Source organism: Diceros bicornis, chromosome 34 (assembly GCF_020826845.1).
Source record: "Diceros bicornis minor isolate mBicDic1 chromosome 34, mDicBic1.mat.cur, whole genome shotgun sequence".
Classification (NCBI taxonomy): Eukaryota; Metazoa; Chordata; class Mammalia; order Perissodactyla; family Rhinocerotidae; genus Diceros; species Diceros bicornis.
Window position 1 is genome coordinate 3,896,011 of NC_080773.1, and position 19,662 is coordinate 3,915,672.

At 52.3% G+C, this 19,662-nt stretch overlaps 1 protein-coding gene across 2 annotated transcripts; it reads right to left on the reverse strand.

The window, feature by feature from the left end:
• Nucleotides 1-9,781: 9,781 nt before the first annotated feature.
• Nucleotides 9,782-19,326, reverse strand: C34H19orf12 (chromosome 34 C19orf12 homolog). 2 transcript variants are annotated; one of them, XM_058529054.1, is made up of 4 exons: nucleotides 19,121-19,326; nucleotides 15,148-15,256; nucleotides 14,432-14,601; nucleotides 9,782-10,837 (listed from the first exon to the last, which is right to left on the reverse strand). In XM_058529054.1, exons 2-4 carry the CDS (start codon nucleotides 15,249-15,251, stop codon nucleotides 10,572-10,574), a joined length of 540 nt encoding a protein of 179 aa, XP_058385037.1. In that variant the 5' UTR covers nucleotides 15,252-15,256; nucleotides 19,121-19,326; the 3' UTR covers nucleotides 9,782-10,571. The 2 variants fall into 2 exon arrangements, with proteins under 2 accessions (XP_058385037.1, XP_058385038.1); XM_058529055.1 differs by lacking the exon at nucleotides 19,121-19,326 and having other exon boundaries at nucleotides 15,148-16,236.
• Nucleotides 19,327-19,662: the final 336 nt, after the last annotated feature.

Below are 19,662 nucleotides of genomic sequence, written 5' to 3' on the forward strand. Positions count from 1 at the left end.
AGGAAAATCAGTAAGCCTTCACAGCGCTACAAGGAGGAAATCAGCACGGGTCGGACTCTGGTTCAGAAGCTGCGCAGTGGGCCGTCTGGGTACCCCCTGGACTCTTGCTCCCTTTTCCACTGAGGTCTGACCCACATCCAGTAAAGTGCACACATCTCAAGTGCAGCTCAGCCAGACTTTACACCTTCACTCACACACATGTGTACAAGCACCACCCAGATCACGAAGCAGAACATCACTGGCACCCAGAAGGCTCCCCTGGCCCCTCCAGCAGAACCTGCCTCCAAGGGTAGCTGGGGCTCTGATTTCTGTCGCCATAAGTTTTTTCCATTTTTTTTTTAAACTTCCTATAAACGGAATCACACTGTAGGTATCTTTTTGTTCACATCGTCTGTGCCAGTCCTCCGTGTCCTTGTGGGCATCCGTGGTGGTGGCGTTTTCGTCGTGGTCAAGTCTTCTACCCTCCACGATTGTTCATCCCTCCTGCAGTTGAGGGGCTTTGCATTGTCCCTGGTCCGGGGTTGTTGTGAGTCACGCCGCCGCGACCGTGCCCGGAGCCGTCCTGTGGTGGACACGGCACACGTTTCTGTGAGGGTCATCATCAGGACGGGATTGCTGGGTCATCGCGCGGCCGAGGGGTGCTTCCAGCACACGCTGCCCACAGTTCTCTGCAGCAGTTAGACCGGTCTGCACCCCTCCAGCAGTAGGAGAGGGCCCAGCCGCTCCGCGTCCTCACCCACCCGGCGCCCTCGGTTCCTGGGAACGCGGGCCTCACCCAGGCCCAGGCTCGGGGAGGCTGCCTTTTCTCTAGCGGCCGGTGGAGCAGGCGGGCCTGTGAGACGGAGACGGGGCAGCAAGAAGCCGTCAGCACGCATATGGGACGCAAAGTAAGACGGGAGAAAACCTCCTGCCAGCTTTTTAATTTGTCTTCATTCACTCAACGAGTACTGCGTCCCTACAAGCACTGGGGACACAGCTGTGAACAAAACAGACGCCACCCCTCACCCTGAAGCTGATGCTGGACACGGATACAATCTAACAGTATCCTGTACTCTTCATATTTCTGGTGTCTTTTCCAGCACCCAGAAGATTCCCAACAAGAGGGCCCCACTCCTTGGAAGTACTCCTGCCTGCCCCTTGTTAGTTCAGCTCTGCTGATGTGCTTTTCCCTTTGTTTTCTGGAAGGATTATCTCCACACTCTTCTCCTTCATAAAGATCCTCTCAGTTGGAAACTAAAAATATATACTGGAATATCTTAGAAGGTGTTGGGTGTTATAGATAATAACAACCCAGGGCGGGGACAGTGAGGGCTGGGTGCCTACAACTTCAGATCCAGTGGCCAGACAAGGCTTCACTGAAAAGGTGAATTTGAGTCAGGACCTGAAGGAGGGGCCGGCCTGGTGGTGTAGTGGTTAAGTTCACATGCTCTGCTTCGGTGGCCTGGGGTTGGCAGGTTCAGATCCCAGGCGCAGACATACACACCGCTCATCAAGCCCTGCTGTGGTGGCATCCCACATACAAAAATAGAGGAAGACTGGCACAGACGTTAGCTCAGCAACAATCTTCCTCAAGCAAAAAGAGGAAGATCGGCAACAGATGTTAGCTCAGGGCCAATCTTCCTCACCAAAAAAAAAAAAAATCTGAAGGAAATGAGGCAGATATTTGGGACAAGAACATTCAGGGCAGAGGAAGCAACAAGTGCAAATGCCCTGGGGCGGGGATGTCCCTGGCATGGTCAAAGAGCGTGGGGGAGGCCAGTGTGGCTGGAGCAGAGTGACGGAGCAAGGGAGAGAGTGAGGAAGAGATGGAGATGAGAAGGCCAGGGGAGGGAAGATGGAGGAGGGCTGGAGGCGATGTAAGGACTTTAGTGAGAGAAGGAAGTCAAGGGAAGGCTTTCAGCAGGGAAGTGGCACCATCTGACTCACCTTCCAGCAGGATCACTGACTGCCATGAGCTTAACTGAAGGGGCAGAGAGGGCACCTGGGAATCCACTGCGCAGGCAGGAGAGGGTGGTGTCTCGGAGCAGGGTCCAAGCGGAGGTGCTGTGAAGAGATCAAATTACGGACGTACTTCAAGGTAGGACAACAGAATCTGCTCATGGATTGGATATGGGGGGTGAGAGAAAGACACGTCAAGGCAGCTGAAGCCTGAAGTTCCTGGTTTCTGAGACGGAGAAGGCTGAAGGGGAAGCTGTTCCTCGTAGCGGTGGCTGTGTGCGGAGTGGGGCGCGTGGGTACAGGGAACTCCGTTTGGGAATGTCAAGCAGGAGAGCCTGAGTGGGTGGTCGCATATAAGGGACCAGAGTGCAGGGGGAAAGTATAAGCACAGGGACTCCTCAGCGAGTCAGCAATGAGAGCCCCAAGGGAGTGAGCTGCATAGAAAGGAGAAGGGCCCAGCGTCTGCAGGTCAGGACTGCAGGGAGAAGCAGCAGAGACTGAGCAGGAGCAGCCGGCGAGGCAGGAGGCAGACCAGGGGAGCCTGGGGGCGGGAGGCCTGGTGGAGAGGGAGTACTCGCCTGCGCCAAACGCCGTCGAAGGATCACGTAAGAGGTGGACTGAGCTGTGACCCCCGGGTGTAGTAACACAGAGGTCAGTGGTCATCTTGATAAGAGATGGTTTAGTGGGGCAGTAGGAGCAGACGCCTGCTGGAAAGGATGGAGAGAACTGGAGGAGACAATTGGCAATCGTGAGACTGGAAAACATGTTGGAGGAATTCCATTGCAAAGGGAAAGAGAAATGGGCGGTGGCTAGAGGGGGAAGCAGGCCACAGAGAGGTGTTTTATTTTGTTTTTTTTGGTGAGGATGATCAGCCCTGAGCTAACATCCATGCCAATCCTCCTCTTTTTTTTTGAGGAAGACTGGCCCTGGGCTAACATCCGTGTCCATCCTTCTCCACTTTATGTGGGACGCCGCCACAGCATGGCTGGAGAAGCGGTGCATCGGTGCACCACCGGGATCCGAACCCGGGCCGCCAGCAGCAGAGCGCTCGCACTTAACCACTACTCCATGGGGCCAGCCCCGAGGTGTTTTTTTAAGCCACTTTATTGAGATATAATTCACATCCCATAAAATCCACCCCTGCCCTTTATACAATTCAGTTGTTTTCAGTATATTCACAAGATTGTGCAACCATCCCCACATCTGATTTCAGAACGTTTTCATCACCCCAGTCGCTCCCATCCCTCCCTCCCCCGTGCCCCTGGCAACTCCTGACCTACTTTCTGTCTCTATGAATTTGCCTGTTCTGGACATTTCATAGAAATGGATGCATACAATATTGTGGTCTTTTATGACTGGCTTCTTTTACTTAGCATATTTTCAAAGTTCATCCATGTTCTAGCATGTATCTGTAAATAATTCCTTTTTATTGCTGAATAATACCCCATTGTATGTTATATACAATGTATAGTTCACATTTTATTTATCCATTCATCAGCTGATGGACATTTGTGCTGTTAACACTTTCTGGCTATTATGAAAAATGCTGCTAATGAACATTCGCGTACAAGTTTTTGTGTGGACACGTTTCCAGTTCTCTAGGGTATATACCTAGGAGTGGAATGCTGGTCATATGGTGACTCTATGTTTCCTATTTGGAGGAACTGCCAGACTGTTTTCCACAGCAGCTGCACCATTTTACATTCCCAGTAGCAACATATGAGGGTTCCAATTTCTTCCCAACCTCATCAACACTTGTCACTGTCTTTTTTATTTTAGCCATCCTAGTGGGGGAGAAGTGGTATCTCATTGTGGTTTTGTTGATTAACCATGTTGAGCATCTTTTCATGCCCTTATTGGCCATTTGAATATCTTCTTTGGAGAAATGTCTATTCAAATCCTTTGCCCATTTTTTATGTGAGTTATTTGTCTTTTTATTGTTGAGTTGTGAGAGTTCTTTATACATTCTAGATACTAGTCCCTTATCAGATACATGGTTTGCAATTATTTTCTCCCATTCTGTGATTTGTTTTTTCACTTACTTTTTGTATATGTGTGAGGAAGATTAGCCCTGAGCTAACATCTGATGACAATCCTCCTCTTTTTTGCTGAGGAAGACTGGCCCTGAGCTAACATCCGTGCCCATCTTCCTCTACTCTATATAGGACGCTGCCACAGCATGGCCTGATAAGCGGTGCGTCGGTGCACGCCTGGGATCCCACCCCACAAACACCGGGCCGCCGACGCGGAGCGCGTGCACTTAACCGCTACGCCATCGGGCCAGCCCCATGTTTTTTCATTTTCTTGGTGGTGTCCTTCAAAGCACAAAAGTTTTTAATCTTGATGAAGTCTCATTTATCTATTTTTTCTTTTGTCACTTATATTTTTGCGCCATATCTAAGAAACCACTGCCTAATCCAACATCATAAAAAGTTATTCCTATGTTTTCGTCTAAGAGTTTTATAGTTTTAGCTCCCAAATTTAGGTCTGTAATCCATTTTAATTTTTTTTCTATGCTATAAGATAGGGAGTCATCCAACTTCACCTTTTTGCATGTGGATATACCGTTGCACCAGCGCCATTCCCTGGGAATAATTGTCCTGGTACCTTTGTTGAAACTTGTGCTGTTTTTTAATATGGGAGAAATATTGCACATGCGTGCCGGTGGGACAAACCCTGTAGAGAGGGGCAGACGTGAGGAAGGGAAGGAGGAGAGTGACCGGAGCAGTGTCCTCAGGGAGAGGGCGCCCAGCGGAGCGCTGGCGTAGTGGAGAGCAAGGTCAGCTTCCAGGAACAGCAGGAAAGGTGGGCGCAGAGGCAGGTAGTGAGCATTCTTTTCCTGTTACTTCCCTTTTCTCAGTGAAACAGGAACCAGGGTCACCGCCGGAGAGGAGACAGAGGAGGGAGGGTTGGGAGGTGAGGAGACAAGAGGTTAGTGGGAGTGGGCTGGGAAACACAGGACACTCGCCAGCAACACTGCAGTCCCCTCTGAGCTGAGTGATGATGAGCTGAGGGGAGACTGTCAGTGGGGTCAGCTGCTTTTCTCTAGCCACATCCAGCCAGGCAGGTGCAGGTGGGGAGGGGGTGGAGATGCAGGGGTGCCATCCTCCAAGGCCTCTGAGGCCTACCTGTGCCTGGGCAGTAGGACAAGGCTGGGCCTTAGTGGCTGTAATAGGCAGCCTTCTCCTTGAGCATATTCAGGTTCATCCGGGGAGAAGGTCTTCACCCACACACTGGGTCAGCTTGACGTCTCAAGGAAGAGGAAACGCCACTGCCTCTGAATTGGGTTAAAGAGCAAGGATCAGGGAAGTCACAGTAAGCCCTCAACTCTCCCAGCTCCCCAACTCCCCACCTGTCTCAGTCGGCGCGGCTGCCATAACAAAGCACCACGGACTGGGCAGCTTCAGCACCGGACGTTTACTGCTCACAGTTCTGGAGGCTGGAAGTCCAAGATCAGGGTGCCAGCATGGTTGCGTTCTACTGGGAACTCTTGACTTGCAGATGGCCATCTTCCTGCTGTGTCCTCACATGGCAGAGAGTGAGCGAGCGAGTGCTCTGGCGTCTCTTCTCATGGCACTAGTCCCATCATGGGCCCCCTCATGGCCTCATCTAACCCTAATTACCTCCCCAAGGCCCCATCTCCAAATGCCATCACACTGGGGGTTTGGGCATCAGCACATGAATTTGGGGAGGACACAGTTCAGTCCACAGGACCCAGCCTGCTCTTGACCTCACAAGGACCTCAGACAAGCCCCGATGCCGAGCTTCAGCACGGAGAAGAGACAGAGGGAGGTTCCCGGCCCCTACAGGGACACGTCCGTATCACTGGCAACCCCTGTGGCTAGTCAGACCTGAGAGGTGCTGTACGCCTAAACATACACCAGGTTTAAAGACTTAATATAAAAAGATGGAGAACATCTCAATAATCTCTTATACCAATTACATGTTGAAATGATAATATGTTGGCTATATTGGGTTAAATAAATTATATTATTAAATTAATTTCATCTGTTTCTTCTTACTTTTTAGAAATGTGGTTACTAGAACATCTAAAATTATATATTTGGCTCCCGTTTGTGCCTTGCGTTATATTTCTGTTGGACAGCCTCCAGAGGGAAGACCCCACTCCGAGAAGCGCCCAGCACGTTGGCCCTCCTGCCTTGGTCGACGGCACATGTGCATTGGATGAAGCTCTCACGTGCCACCCGCCTGGGGTTGTGCTCTAGAACTTCACACGGCCCGGGGAAGGCGCCTCCTGAGGACACTGTCTGGAACAGGGAGCTGGGGACCAGGCTGTTCTCGTTTGGTTTCGGCACAGGTAAATAATTCACATTTTTAACACTAGAATCCCCTCAGGCACAAGACGTCTGAGCTCACACTTGGAGATTCTCCTCTGTCTGTACTGCTTCCTCGGAGCCACACCCTCATTGCCTGGGAAGCCGGACCGTCACCAGCACCAGTCACAGTCCATCCGGTTCTTTATCCCTCCCAAGCACATAAGTACAAAACTGCTGTAACCTAAATAATGTGTATGGAGCAATTTCATATACCCAGCCCCGTTTACTACTTATTAAAACTGGCTATCAGTATTCCATTAGAGTGTCCACATCATAGTTTAACTATTTCCCTGTTGTACAACATTGGAATTATTTCCCTTTTTTCCTGCTATAATAAACAGCAGTGCTACGAATATCTTTATCTTTTTTCCATCTGAATTATTTTATTGTAATGTTTTCCCTGAAGTACAATCTGTTGGCTGGAAAGTATATACAATTTTATGGTTCTCGTGACTTTTTTTCCTCAAATCACTCTCCCACGAGACTGTGTCTGTGTTTTCTCCAGTGGTGTGTACGTGTGTGTGTGTATACGCTGCTTCCCCACAGCCCTGCCAGCTCTGGGCTTGATCATTTGTATTTATTTTTACTAATTAAGTGGGGTGTAACAGACATCTCCTGGATATTATCCTCGCATTTGCTTAACTGCAAATGAGAATGAGTCAAGTCCTTAAAACCCACAAACTTAAGTAAGTAGCCAGCACCTCAATAGTTTAGAAAAGCACTTTCCAACCCCTCCGTTTGCCACCATTTGGGGTGCTCATAGCTGCCCCAGGCTGCGATTCAGCCAGCCGGGCCCAGCTACACCTCCTGACCTGCCTTAGCATAACGCTCTGAGAAGCCTCCTCCGGCTTATAAAGCCGTTTGTCTCCTGCCAGCAAACTGAAAACACATCAGACAGTCCCCTTCCCTGTGTGGTTTAGATGAATCCTGGCATTTCTTAATTGCCATCTGTTGATTGTTCAGGATTGAGAGACATTTGCGTTTATATGCATAAAAGTTGCAGGAGACACGGCTGATGTTCTGTTCACGGCTTATTAAAACCTCAGGAAGGCCCCAGCCTCCTCCTAAGGGGAACTCATAAAACAGCATCTTTGTGGAGCCACATCCTGGCCAGGCTGGTGACCCGGAGAATGCGCGGTAGGCCTGGCTCGGAGGGAAGGGGAGAAAGGATGCGCCCACTTGCCCACTAGATGGCACCTCTCAATAACTAAATGGGGAGAGGACCACTTCCTTCCAAACCCTGAGCCCCAGTCCTCCAGCCTCCTGCATTGCAACACACCCCAGTCGTGTTTACTTCCAAGCCAGACGTCTCAAAAAACAAAAAAGTAAAAAAGTTCATTCTAGCTAAAAATACCATCTGCCTGTGAAAAATCTTGCTCGGCACTGTCTCATCAACACCCAAAGCAGGTTAATAACCGCCCCAGAGCAGATGGTTTCTTTTTATAATTACTGGGTCCCCCCAAGGCTCCCTCCTCAGCCACCTCCTCACCCCACTGGCAGCCCCCCGCCGTTTCCCGGCCACCCTGCCACCACCGCCCAGCCAGCCACAGGTGGGGCCAGTCTGCTGCCAGCCCTCTGCTCAGGCCAGTGCCCCCTCAACCTCCAACAGGGCCTCGGCCACAGGCAGCTGGGGGCTCTCGGCACTGCCTGGGCAAGCAGCCACCAGGAAGTCACCTCGCCCTGTCAACTCCACTCGTAACCCGAAGAAAAACGAATCAAACCCAGATGCCTATAATCACCCATCAAATTAATAAAGGTTTAAGATACTATCATTCTATTTCTTGGTGAGGATGCAATGAGACGTGTCCCCCCAAACCCTGTTTTTAGGAGAGCAAATTACTGATACCACCTCTCTGGAAAGAATTTTGACCAAATGTAACAACAGCCCTAAAAAATATTACATAGCTTTTAATAGCCATTTCACTTTGAGGAATCTATCCTAAAGACTATCTATCATAATCCAAAATATGAACAGAATATTAACACAAAAATGTCCACTGCAGCATTATAAGAGTAAAAACCTACAGAGGAAACCACACCAGGGATGTGGGTCAGTGCAATGGAATATTATACAGGCACAACGCATCTACAGGGAGCTTGAAGTTCCGTCACAAATGGTATTTGATGTTACTTGGTGAAAGTGTCCAAAGAGGTCTAAACACTAAGAATGCAAATACGTTCCAAGTACACATATGCAGGATTAAAAGGCTTGCACGAAATATACCAAATTTGTTAACAGTGGTTTTCCGGGTGGTGAAATTTGAAATTTGTAGTGGTTTTTAATTCATTATACTTTTCTGAATTTGTCTAAGTTTTCAGGCAATAAACATTGACAAAGAAAAGGAAACGAATGGTTTTCAAAGACGATTTAAAAACAGAGTTGAAGGAATGCACAAGAAATTGGTGCAGTGTCTGTACCCATGTGGGGGGGCGCTGGGCAGGGGTCAGCATAGGAGGAAGGCTTCCATTTCCATTTGTACATTCTGGTGTCTTCTAAGTTTTGTACCCGGCTGGTATTACCCACTCAAAAATAAATAAAGATTTTTAAAAGATACAGATATATAAATACTCAAACCACAGGAGCTGAGACGACAGCCTGAGGGGGAAAGTAAGGACAGTGCTTTTAGCTCCTGGGGAAGACAGGACTTGAGGTGGGGGCTGCCCTCTTGGGCTCAATGCCCACAGCGTCACCCCAGGACAAGCTAGTCAGGGGTGACTTCACTCAGCAAGGCCCGCTCCATCCAACGCAAAATCCCTCAGGAGTCGGGCCATCTGCGCCTGGGGGTGTTTTGCCCAGGGGTGAAGGCAGGCAGGCTGAGGGAGGAGCTTCAGTGGACACTGGTGTAGGAACTCTGAGCTGGGACCATCTGTGTCCCCTGGGCCTGGCAGAGTAGACCCCAACACACGAGTAACGAATGGGGGGGCCTCCCCCCCTTCACCTTCTGTGATTTAGGAGAATCGTCTATCGGACCCCGCCTGCCCCCATACACTCAAGCAGCACACACATGATGGAGCGGCTTTGTCAACTCCAGGGGTGTGGCCTGCGCCAGGGCAGCTGATCTGTGCTAGTGGCCAGCTGAGGAGCCATTGTTCTGAGGGAAAGGCTCGATCCTTCCTTAACCACTGTGGGTTCTAATTCACGCTGGTTTCCTCCACACACCTGGATATGAGAGGCACCACCTGTCCTCAGCAGGTGTGCCTGCCCCACACCCCAGGGAGGCCTGCACTGCTCCTGTCCGTGGAGAGGTCCTAAGTCCCAACCCTGCCCAGGGCCTGGGGACCAGAGGGATGGTGTGCGGCTGCCAGGGGAGGCCCAGGCGGTGTGCGGTGTGCACACACCGGCAGCACAGGGAGGCCAGGGCAGCCTGCAAAGCCAGGTCTCAGGCAGCGGAATTGGGAGCTTTCCTTCATTCTTTAAAGCTACAAATCTGGTACCTTCCCTCATGTTCTATGTGTACAACTCCAAATGTCAGAGATGCTTTATACAACATACGCAGGAAAACAACTGCTCAGAAAACATTTATTGTAACTTGATGACACTTAGTCAAGCTGTGGTTCCAAAAGCACAGTGAACACAGTATTAGGAGAGATGTCAGGTGGACACATTCTCGGAGATCCATTATGATCCTACCACTTCAGCAAGAACGATACTATTGCGAAAGTATTTAATTTAAAAAGCAGAACCCAAGCACTACCGTGACTTTTCAGAAGGGGAAAGCAGGCCCCTGGGGGGAGAGCCCAGGCTGCAGCTAGTGGGGGATGGGGGGACAAGGGGGGTGCGACGGGCGCTTGTGGCTTCACTCAACAGGCCGACTGACCCCTCCTCGAGGCCACTCAGAAGTCACGGGGGGAGGGGCGCAGTCAAGAGGTAAACATGATTCCAGCACGGTGGCCCCGAGGTCCTGAGACCCTGGCCCGAGGTGGGAACCAGTCCTGCGACAGATGCGTGTGTCCAGAGCATCTTCACAAGACGACGAGGCTGAACGAGACAACCCTCCACACTCCCGCGTGAGCGAGTCGATTCAGAAGACCCGCCAACGTGCGCAAGGGCGCGCCTCTGCTTTTCACCAGCTTCCCAGGTGAAGGGCTGTCCGTGCGCGTCAGCGCACGACCAGAGAACACACGTCTTCACGAGTCATTTCCAGGACATGATGCGGCACAGCAGCAGCCTCTCCAGCAGGAGACCTCGCTCCAGTTTAAGGCGATACCCTGATGATGGGGCCTCCCCCAGCTCCCCGGTCACCTCCCAGGAGGTAGGAGAGTCGCCACATGAGACCCTCACCTCCCGGGGAGGGCCTAGTCGTCGTACCGAACTTCCGCCCGGAGCTCCCTGGTGACGTAGTTCGCCAGCATGGCCAGCAGCTGCTGCTGCAGGGCCTCGCTGCCCATGACCAGCGCGGTCAGCTGCACGGCGTCCGTCCACTCCAGGTGCCTGATGATGGCAGCGGCCTCGTTAAAGAGCTTCTGCTGCTCGGCAGGCGGCAGCTCCATGATGATCTGAGGAACTGGCTGAAACTGTCCACTCGTCATCCAGGCACCTAACAGACCCCCGACGGCGCCCCCTAGAAAACAAAGACGGTTCAGTGAGTCAGGACTGACTCATAAATCAAGGCCTCGGGTTCTCGCTGAGAGCACATCCACCGTCATGGCGAGTGGGCAGTCAAGAGGGGGTCGGGACGGGCCCAGCTCACGCCTGCTCCGCCAGGCAGCGCAGAGGGCAAAGGTTTGTGTGGTCTTCGGTCCATCTGGCTCAGACACCTGACACCCAACATGCCCTTTCCTGAGCTCCACGCTAACGGAGGCAACAGGAAGCATCTCCCGCCTCAGCTGTGCTAACTAAATCCTCTTCAGGGCCTGAAGCTTTCCACGCTGCCCATACACATCTCTCTCATCTCACAGGAGAGGACTAAGAAGCAAATGTATCTTCAAGGAGAACCATCTCAGCAGTGAGGCTGAGTTTCCTCCACGGAGCGGCTAATGTGCTCCTTGCCCCTGAACTTTGGAAATTTCCAGTGAAATCACGTGGTTAAAGGACCGTGGGGACAGATAAGGAGACCTTTTCTCTTGAAGCAGTATTTTTCATACAACCCTTCCAAAGTTATATGATAATAAATAAAAATTTAATGTATTCAACTATTTCTCTTTCTGCTACTCCAAAAGGGCACAAACATCATTTTTTTCTTTTTGGTGAGGAAGATTAGCCCCGAGCCAACATCTGTTGCCAATCTTCCTCTTTCTTCAGAGGAAGATTGGCCCTGGACTAACACCCACGCCCATCTTCCTCTACTTTACACGTGGGACGCCACCACAGCATGGCTTGACAAGCGGCACGCAGGTCCACACCTGGGATCTGAACCCGAGAACCCCAGGCCGCCGAAGTGGAGCACGCGAACTTAACCACCACACCACCGGGCTAGCCCTGGCACAAACATTATTTTTAAATGTAAATTTATCATCAAAGTTAAGGCACACTGTTTTGGGACTTGAAGACCTTGTATCAACGGAAAGTTCTAACTAACGAGGTGTGGCGCAGGTCTGCTGCAGGAAGGTACCCTAGGGCAGGGGTCTCAAACTCAAGTGCCTTCCGGAGTGAAGTGGGCCGAGTGGGCCTGTGGTGACTGGAGAGCTGGGTCCCTGTCTAAAGGGCCAGTGGCTACCCCATGCCAGCCAACTGCTGCCATACAGAATACCAGATTTGTGTCTTTAAAAAGTCCCATGACTTCAAAGTGTCAGCGATCAGGTATTTAAAAGCTGCAGCCCGGCTGGACTTAGTGACCATCTTCGAAAGACTGGAACACGGAAAGGGGAAACTAGCTTTACAGTGGAGAAACCTGGCAAACACGGCCCTACCCAGGTGATCAGGGGGAACGCCACCAGGGAGGTCCTGCCCTGTGTCCTGATGTCACGGGTCCCGGAAATGGTGCCATGAGAAGGGCACTTCACCTCTGCAATGTTCTTCCCAAAGACCATAACCCCAGGCTAACCCTGAGGCAGTCATCAGGCAAACCGAAATGGAGAGGCGCTCTACACAACACCTGCCCAGTCCTCCTAACACCATCAAGGCCGTGGGAAACGAGCAGTCTGAGAACTGTCACAGACCAGGGGAGACTGAGGAGAAAGGACGATTATATGCAATGCAGTATCTTCAACTAGCCTCTGGACATGCAAAGAACTTTAATGCAAAAAGTGGTAAAACCCAAAGTCTGGAGAATAGTTAATAGTAATGTATGTATCAGTGTTAGTTTCTTAGTTTTGGCAAATGTACCATGGTAATATAAGATGTTAACTTGAAGGGAACCGAAACTGGGTGAGGGATACATGGGAATTCTCTGCACTATATTTGCAACTTCTCTGTAAACCCAATATTATTCCAAAATGAAAAGTTTATGTAAAAGAATACAGCCCGGGCCAGAGAGAACCCATTTGCAGGCTGGACTTGGCCAACAGGCAGTAACACCGCCCTCTTGCAGGAAGCCAAGGGTGGAGGCACCTGGAAGCACACCCCTCCTCCTGCACCGAGGCCTGCAGGCTGAGCACATCCCGGGATGGGCTTCCTCGCCGCTGAGGGAGCGTTCCAGGGAGGGAAAGCCAGCAATTCACAAGTTTCACTGAACTTTTCCCCATGACACCAATGAAACACCTAGAGCCAACAAGAGTTGCACTCATCTGCACTAAACCTTTATGAGAACGTCAATATTTGATTTAGAGCAGCACTTAATGCAAAAAAATCACCAGGAATATTGACCAGCAAATTACTAACTCATTGGAGAAGAGAAAATTCCTTTGTTTTCTTGGTAAAATGATGCTCCTGCCATGACCAGGGGCTGCAAGTATCAAATCCCCCAGGTTCTCTAAGTAGACACTCTGTTCTCTACCAGCTTCGACTCAATCTGAATAAAATATGTCCTCCCAAAATGGCATCTGGGCACAGCTCTATGATAAATGATCCCAGCAAGCCTCCCCTGAGCACAGCACATGGGGTGGGACAAAGCTATAGGGTGTCACTGAGGAAGAAGGCAATGCCTTGTCTCCTCCCTCACTGGCTACTTCCTAGATGGCAAGAAGCTGAGGTCACAGGACTCGCTAATTCACAGAGCTTGGAAAGGGAAATGTAATATGAAAGGTCTGGGGCCACCACACACTGATTTTTCTCCCCAGTGCGGCCTCAGCTTAATGAAATGTCCTTGAATGTCAATCCTACTACCGAAGGGAAGAAGAGAGCAGGAAGCCTTGCCAGTGAGCTGGGAAACAGAAGCCAACCTCAGCAAAAAAGCAGTCATCTCTCCAGCCTGTATTCATGTGAAGACTGTAAGTCATACAGAAAGGATTTCCACCAGACCCCGAGCTCTCTGAGGCCCCCGTATCCCCAGCACAGGCTGCCCAGCACAGAGAAGTCCTTCGGGAGATATCTGTAGAGCCCAGTGTGGCAGTCCATGCCTTTAGCAGATCCCCTGGGTGGCAGGGTCCATCTGAGGCACCTCAAGGGAGGCCTCATCTGGCCTCTCCCTGAGTAAGGCCTGAACGGTGGCCAACTCTGACATCACCCCAGCCCACAGTTTGGGCCACACAGGAATTCTTCCTGCTCCTAATCCAAAGGAAGCAACTTCATTCTACATCCACAGAATGATGGGAAAATCAGCCAAACTTTCATTCATTGCCAGAAACTGACTCCCAAATAGAAGCAGGTGGTAAGACAAGGGGGCAGGGGCGACCACTCTAGGAGTTTGTTTGTTGCTTTTTCTGCACTGGGCTGTTTGCTTTCAGAATGGCGAAGCTCACTCTGAATGAGCTTGTGTGAAACGGCCAGACAGCATCTGCTCCCAGCAGGTGCTCGGCACGTCCCAGCTTCCTCACCGCTTCCCCTCTGCAGTGACGTAACGGTGACGGGGAAGGGAGACCGGCCAAGGGACCCAGGACACACCCCCTGGAGGAAAGGTGTCCTCTAGATCTACATGACACAGATGCCATTTTTGAGAGTGCCCTGCACTTCTGAGGCGTTCACACAGAAGCTTGTATTTTTAACAGGACAAATTACGTACACCAAAACCATTTCACAAAAGCGACCTTAACACACTCCTCACACAGCACAGAGACAATCACGAGGTCTCTGTGGATTTGAGGCCTTTTCACGACACCCGTGAGGCACCTGCACTTACCAATGGCTAGTCCTGGTGGGCCGCCAACCAATCCCCCAACGAAAGCCACGGCCCCTGTGACCAGGGCGCCCCTTCCAGAGTGCTTGACCGCCGCCTTCATCTTCCTCTCCTCGGAAATGGAGCAGAGCAGCTTCATGATGTCTTCCACCATGATGGGCATCTTGGCAGACCTCAAAGGAAGCATTTCAAAGGAGAGTTTAAATGAGTGTAAGAGTATTTCCACCCAAATGTTACTCTTCTAGAGTTTTGAGGAAGGGTCCTCATTTCTGGGGACAGAGAAGAGTGGCTCTGCCATGTGTATGATGGGCAGCGCCCAGTCATGTGACAAATTCTGTCGCAGAGAAAGCAGGGCAGCATTTAGCTAACAAGCAAACAGAATCAGCGGCACAGATGACAGATCGTCTTTGCCCTCTGATGAACTTCCGACTTATGAGAGATGAAGGAGCAATCCCAGCCACACGCTCCACCAGGTCATCGCAGGTGAGGCGAGTCTGCCCTCTCTTGCATCGGCAGCCTTCCCAATGGCCCAGGCAATCCCCGATGCGCGAAGCCTGGCAGATGCACAAAGCCCCAGCCACGTGTCCTCTTTCGTGTGACAGGGCATCTGGGCTCACGTCAAGCCGGAGGAGGGGAAAGGACAGGACTCTGCCACCACACTGGCCTTGCGCCCACACTTGCCCGCTGTGTGACCCTGAGCAGAGGGCCCAATTCCTCACCTGTAAGATGGAGATAAACCACCTCCAGGCTGGACTCTTGTAAGGTCTAAGTAGAGATGCAAGGTGCCCGGTGCAAGCCTGGGACACAGCAGACTCTCAGACATGATGGCTCTAAATGAACATTCTGTTACTAACACACACCACTGGCTTCCATAAGCAGCCACTCCTAAAGTCAATCCAGTTCCACACATGGGACATTAAAGGCAGGGACAGGATGACGCAGAAAGATGAAACAACCACAGAGTAAAAGATATCAAAGAATTCCAGAGGGGGTGCATATGTATGGACAGACGGACAGATGGACCTTTGGAACAATGACCTTCGGAACAATTCTCTGAGGTCAGGAAACTGTTTGCCACACTGGTAGGAAAACAGCAAGCAGGGACACAGGCAAGGGCTGGGCGGGTTCTGGCCCGGGGCGGTGGGGATGGACAGCCCCAACGCTCTGGGGCCACCGGGCAGGGCTGGGAGGTAAAATCACAGCACCAACAAGCTGGGCTTCTCCGTCCAGCTTCAGCCGGAACCAAAGCCCCATGGGCACTTTCCTTTCCCACCAACACTCCCCTCCTCACTCACGGCTGAAACATTCCCTAAACAGGAAACAGTCCCTAAGGGAACTTGACCGAGGAAGTTTGGAGCAGATCCTACTGCTCAGTATCTTTTGGTTATATGAGCTCTTTCTGACTCAAGGATAATCCAGAACCAGTCTCTAATACAAAATTATCCTCCCAATCCTGGGAGAGAATTTTGAGCCCTTATAACAAATCTGTGCATCTACCATATCACCAGTCAGGTTTTCAGAACTCTGCAGTCCCAGGAGAGGTAAGAAGCAGCCTGTGCTCCGATCCCTGTAAATGTCTCCCTTCCCCAACCCCGCCCTTTTTTTTGTGTGTGAGGAAGATCGGCCCTGAGCTAACATCTGCCAATCCTCTTTTTGCTGAGGAAGACTGGTCCTGGGCTAACATCCGTGCCCATCCTCCTCCACTTCACATGGGACGCTGCCACAGCGTGGCTTGACAAGAGGTGCATCGATGCACGCCTGGGATCCGAACCGGCGAACCCCGGGCCGCTGCAGCGGAGCGCGCACGCTTAACCGCTTGCGCCACCCCGTCGGCCCCTCCACCTTGCCCCTTTTGCTAGTGCATAGGAGTCACTGAAGATCTGGTTAAATACAGCCAGTATGGGTGGGCTGAGATTCTGCATTTCCAGCAGGCCCCCCAGGTGGTCTCCTGACCTCACTTGGGACAGCAAGACTCTAGGAGAGCATGACTCAGGACGGTTCACGTCTGTTACTCAGTGCTCGAGTTCAGAAACTGCAAACAGGTGTCTCCCAGATGTGTCTGTTTACCAAGTGGGGCGTGAGAGGTAGTGGCAGGGCAGGCCCTGCAGGGGTGCCCAAGAGACTGGAGGGCAACTCACATCTGTCCCTGCTCTGGCTCCTGGTGTCCTGGACCTGCCAAAATGCCTCCTGGCTTCCAGGCCCCTCTGCTCACCAGTAGTGACCACTTGCAGACAGGGCAAATGCCTCCTTGTCCTCCCTGGAAGACAGCCTCTTCCACTCTTCTAGAGGTCAAGATCTGTCCACACAAATGTCATGATAATAAAATAGCATCATAACAGTGAAGGGACTAAACACGGCACAAGCCATTCAGAAATGGGGGGACGGAGGGCATAATCTGATTTACCCAGCACCCACGGTCCTGTGAAGCTATGCAGACTAACAAAATGAGTTTATTTCAAATACACATTAAGATAACCAAAGGAATTAATTTCATGGTAAAACCTTTCAAAAAGCTAAAAATCCTCCTGTAAAATATCTAATCACCTTCTTGCTCAGCACTGGTTTAGATCCAGCTTTTTGTCTGTCAATTACGCTAGAAAAAGGGAGAGGAAGCTGAGGTCCCAGGAAGGCCCCTCTAGAGGCGGCAGTGAGCTCCCATTCCCAGAGGCATGCAGACCCAGAGCCCGCCACGCTTGGTCTGTGAGGCTGGCATCCAGGCCAGTGCACTCTGCCCAGAAGCCACTCCTAAAACAGGTTTTCTGCAGAATTATGGATCTGTGCTCTTGAAACAGTTTCTGCACAGCAAGAAAATGCATGCAAAAGAGGCAGGAAACAGATATATACCCACTTCACCCTCTATTGTCTATCAAAAAAAAACCCAGCTTCCGACCTGCTCTGAATGACTTTAAGTCAAAACCCACAGGGGCTAATGAGTCATCATTGTGCAAATGCTACTTCCAACCTCCACTTAGCCCAGCCAGACCAGCACAAGGCACAAGCCCAGGGCTCTGCAGAACTGGAGGGCCAGCAGGTGTCACGGTGTGTGGGAGGGCAGGGGGAGGAAGTGGCCCAACTCTGGCTATTCAACAGTTCCACACCACCGGTGGAGATGGCATTGTGGCTGCCTCGATCCATGGGAAAGCTGGTTTAATTTCCTTGCAAGAATCATTTTAGAAGTCAGAGCATCAACAGACTCTTGCTGGGGAAGAAAGGTTTGCAGCCCCATGTCCTGAGCACTTGCTACAAAGCTAGCCTCCTGGCTTCTCCAGGCTGGCCAGATTGAGGAGGGAGTCAGTCCCGCTTCTCCGTCTCCCACTCCACGCTTGCCTTTGTCTGGAAGTGACAGGGAAGCGGGTGAGGAGGGAGGAGGCGGGACAAGCAGCCCAATGGGGACAGACCTCAGAAGGGTGGGAGTGCCCCCCCCATATCACACCTATTTCAGAATCAGATTTGTCCACAAAACAAGCTCTGGTCACAGAAAGCCCATCTGCCAGCCAAGGGAAGGCAAATGCCAACTTGAAGCCCTGGTTTCTCACAAGCGCCCAGGCTGGGCTCCTGACTGCAGCAGGGTTCTGGGGAAGAGGGAGATGAGCCCATCCCTGAGGCTGCAACTCGGCTTTTTGAGAGGGACCATGTTGTAAGCGAGGAGAGTGAGGTAGCCTTTAGAGCTAACACAGACCTCCATGCCCCTGGTTCTTTACAAAAATTAGAAAAGTGGAGCCTCTTAAGAGAGTGATCTCGCTCACCTGGAATCCTCAGTACTTTCTACTTCTCTGACGGAATTTACAAAACGCCACTGTGCACGATGGCCCTTGTAAACCTTGTCTTCCCACCTTTCTAGGCCCCAGTGCAAGAGTTGCAGGTGGATCCCAGCAGCAAACACTGTCAGATTAGCCCACAGACTTTTTAAAAAGTGAATTAGTCGCCAGTATTTAAAAATCAGGAGATTTCACATAACCCTCAGATTCCACCTCTCTTGAAAAAATCAGAAGAGCGAGCCACACTGGACCTGCCCTCCTGCAGCAACTGCAGCCAGAGCTGAGCAGGTGCGCCCTCTCTCTGCCACAGGCCCTGGTGGAGGACACTACCCAACCATCTGGCCCATAAGCAGGTCACTTCTCACCTCTCAAAGCACCCCTGTTTCTTCTTTAAAAGGCTAACGAAGCTACCAGTCCCCACCCAAAACTAATCTCCTCTCTCAAATCATTAACATCCCTTCCTGATCCTCTCTAACGCCCAGATGCTCTTCCACAGGGCAAGGCCAGGTGTGCTGACCCACCCAGGGGTCCTGCTAGGGTTCCGCCTCACATCTGTAACACCCGCCACACACACCCAGAGACCCAGCCTACTGCAGGGGGGTCTCACAAACACACCCCCAGGTTATTGAGAAGGGTGACGCACATACCCCACACACACCTGGCTTACTGCAGAAGTCACACACACACTCCCCCAGGTTACTGAGGAGAGTCTCACTCACACACACACACACACACACCCAACTTACGGAGAAAGGTGAGACACAGAGAGACACACATACACGGACCCGGCTTACTGCAGGAGGACACGGACACACACACACACACACACACGTGACACAGAGAGACACACACACGGACCCGGCTTACTGCAGGAGGACAAGGACGGACACACACACGGACCCTGCTTGCGGCAGGAGGACACACACCCCCACACAACCGGGTGAATGCGCAGGCGCACGGCTGGGGGCGACGGCTCTGGACTCGGCCGCCGGGTCTAAGCCAGGTCTGCTGCCCGCCTGACGTCTGGAGCGACTGCGCTCTCCGTGCCTCAGTTTCCCCGTACCGAGGACGAGTGCGCCGGCAGCGTGCCCCCGCGCCGGGAGGGCCAGGCCCCGCGCTCCTCCGCCCCGGCCCCGCGCCGGCCGCGAGGCCCCTACCTGGGGCAGGCGGCCGCCGCGCCCAGGACAGAAGCCGGCTCGCCGCGGGCACTGGGCGGCTCCCGGCCCCGCCCGCCGAGGGTCGCCCGGCCCGGCAGCCGCGGCGCAGGCCCCGCCCCCCGCCTTCCGGCCGGCGCGGCGGCTTCCGGGTCGGCGCCAGCAGGTCGGGCCTCCCCGCCGCCCGCTCTCGCGGGAGCCCGCGGGCGCCTCCTCCCGGCGCGGGGGGGCGGGGCTCCGCGCCCGCAGGCGCGCCCCCTCGCGCTTCAGCCGGGGCCCTCGGCGTCCCCCCGGAGAGCCTCCCGCCCGACCCTCCGTGCGC

Excerpts from the sequence above, each read along its gene's own strand:
- C34H19orf12 (XM_058529055.1), bottom strand. The coding sequence starts at position 15,338 with ATGTGTGGAACTGGATTGACTTTAGGAGTGGCTGCTTATGGAAGCCAG. Across the intron at positions 14,602-15,147 it reads GGTTTATCTCCATCTTACAG|GTCTGCCAAGATGCCCATCA; the intron begins GTGAGGAATTGG and ends GCTTCCTTTGAG. Across the intron at positions 10,838-14,431 it reads CCCACCAGGACTAGCCATTG|GGGGCGCCGTCGGGGGTCTG; the intron begins GTAAGTGCAGGT and ends TTTGTTTTCTAG.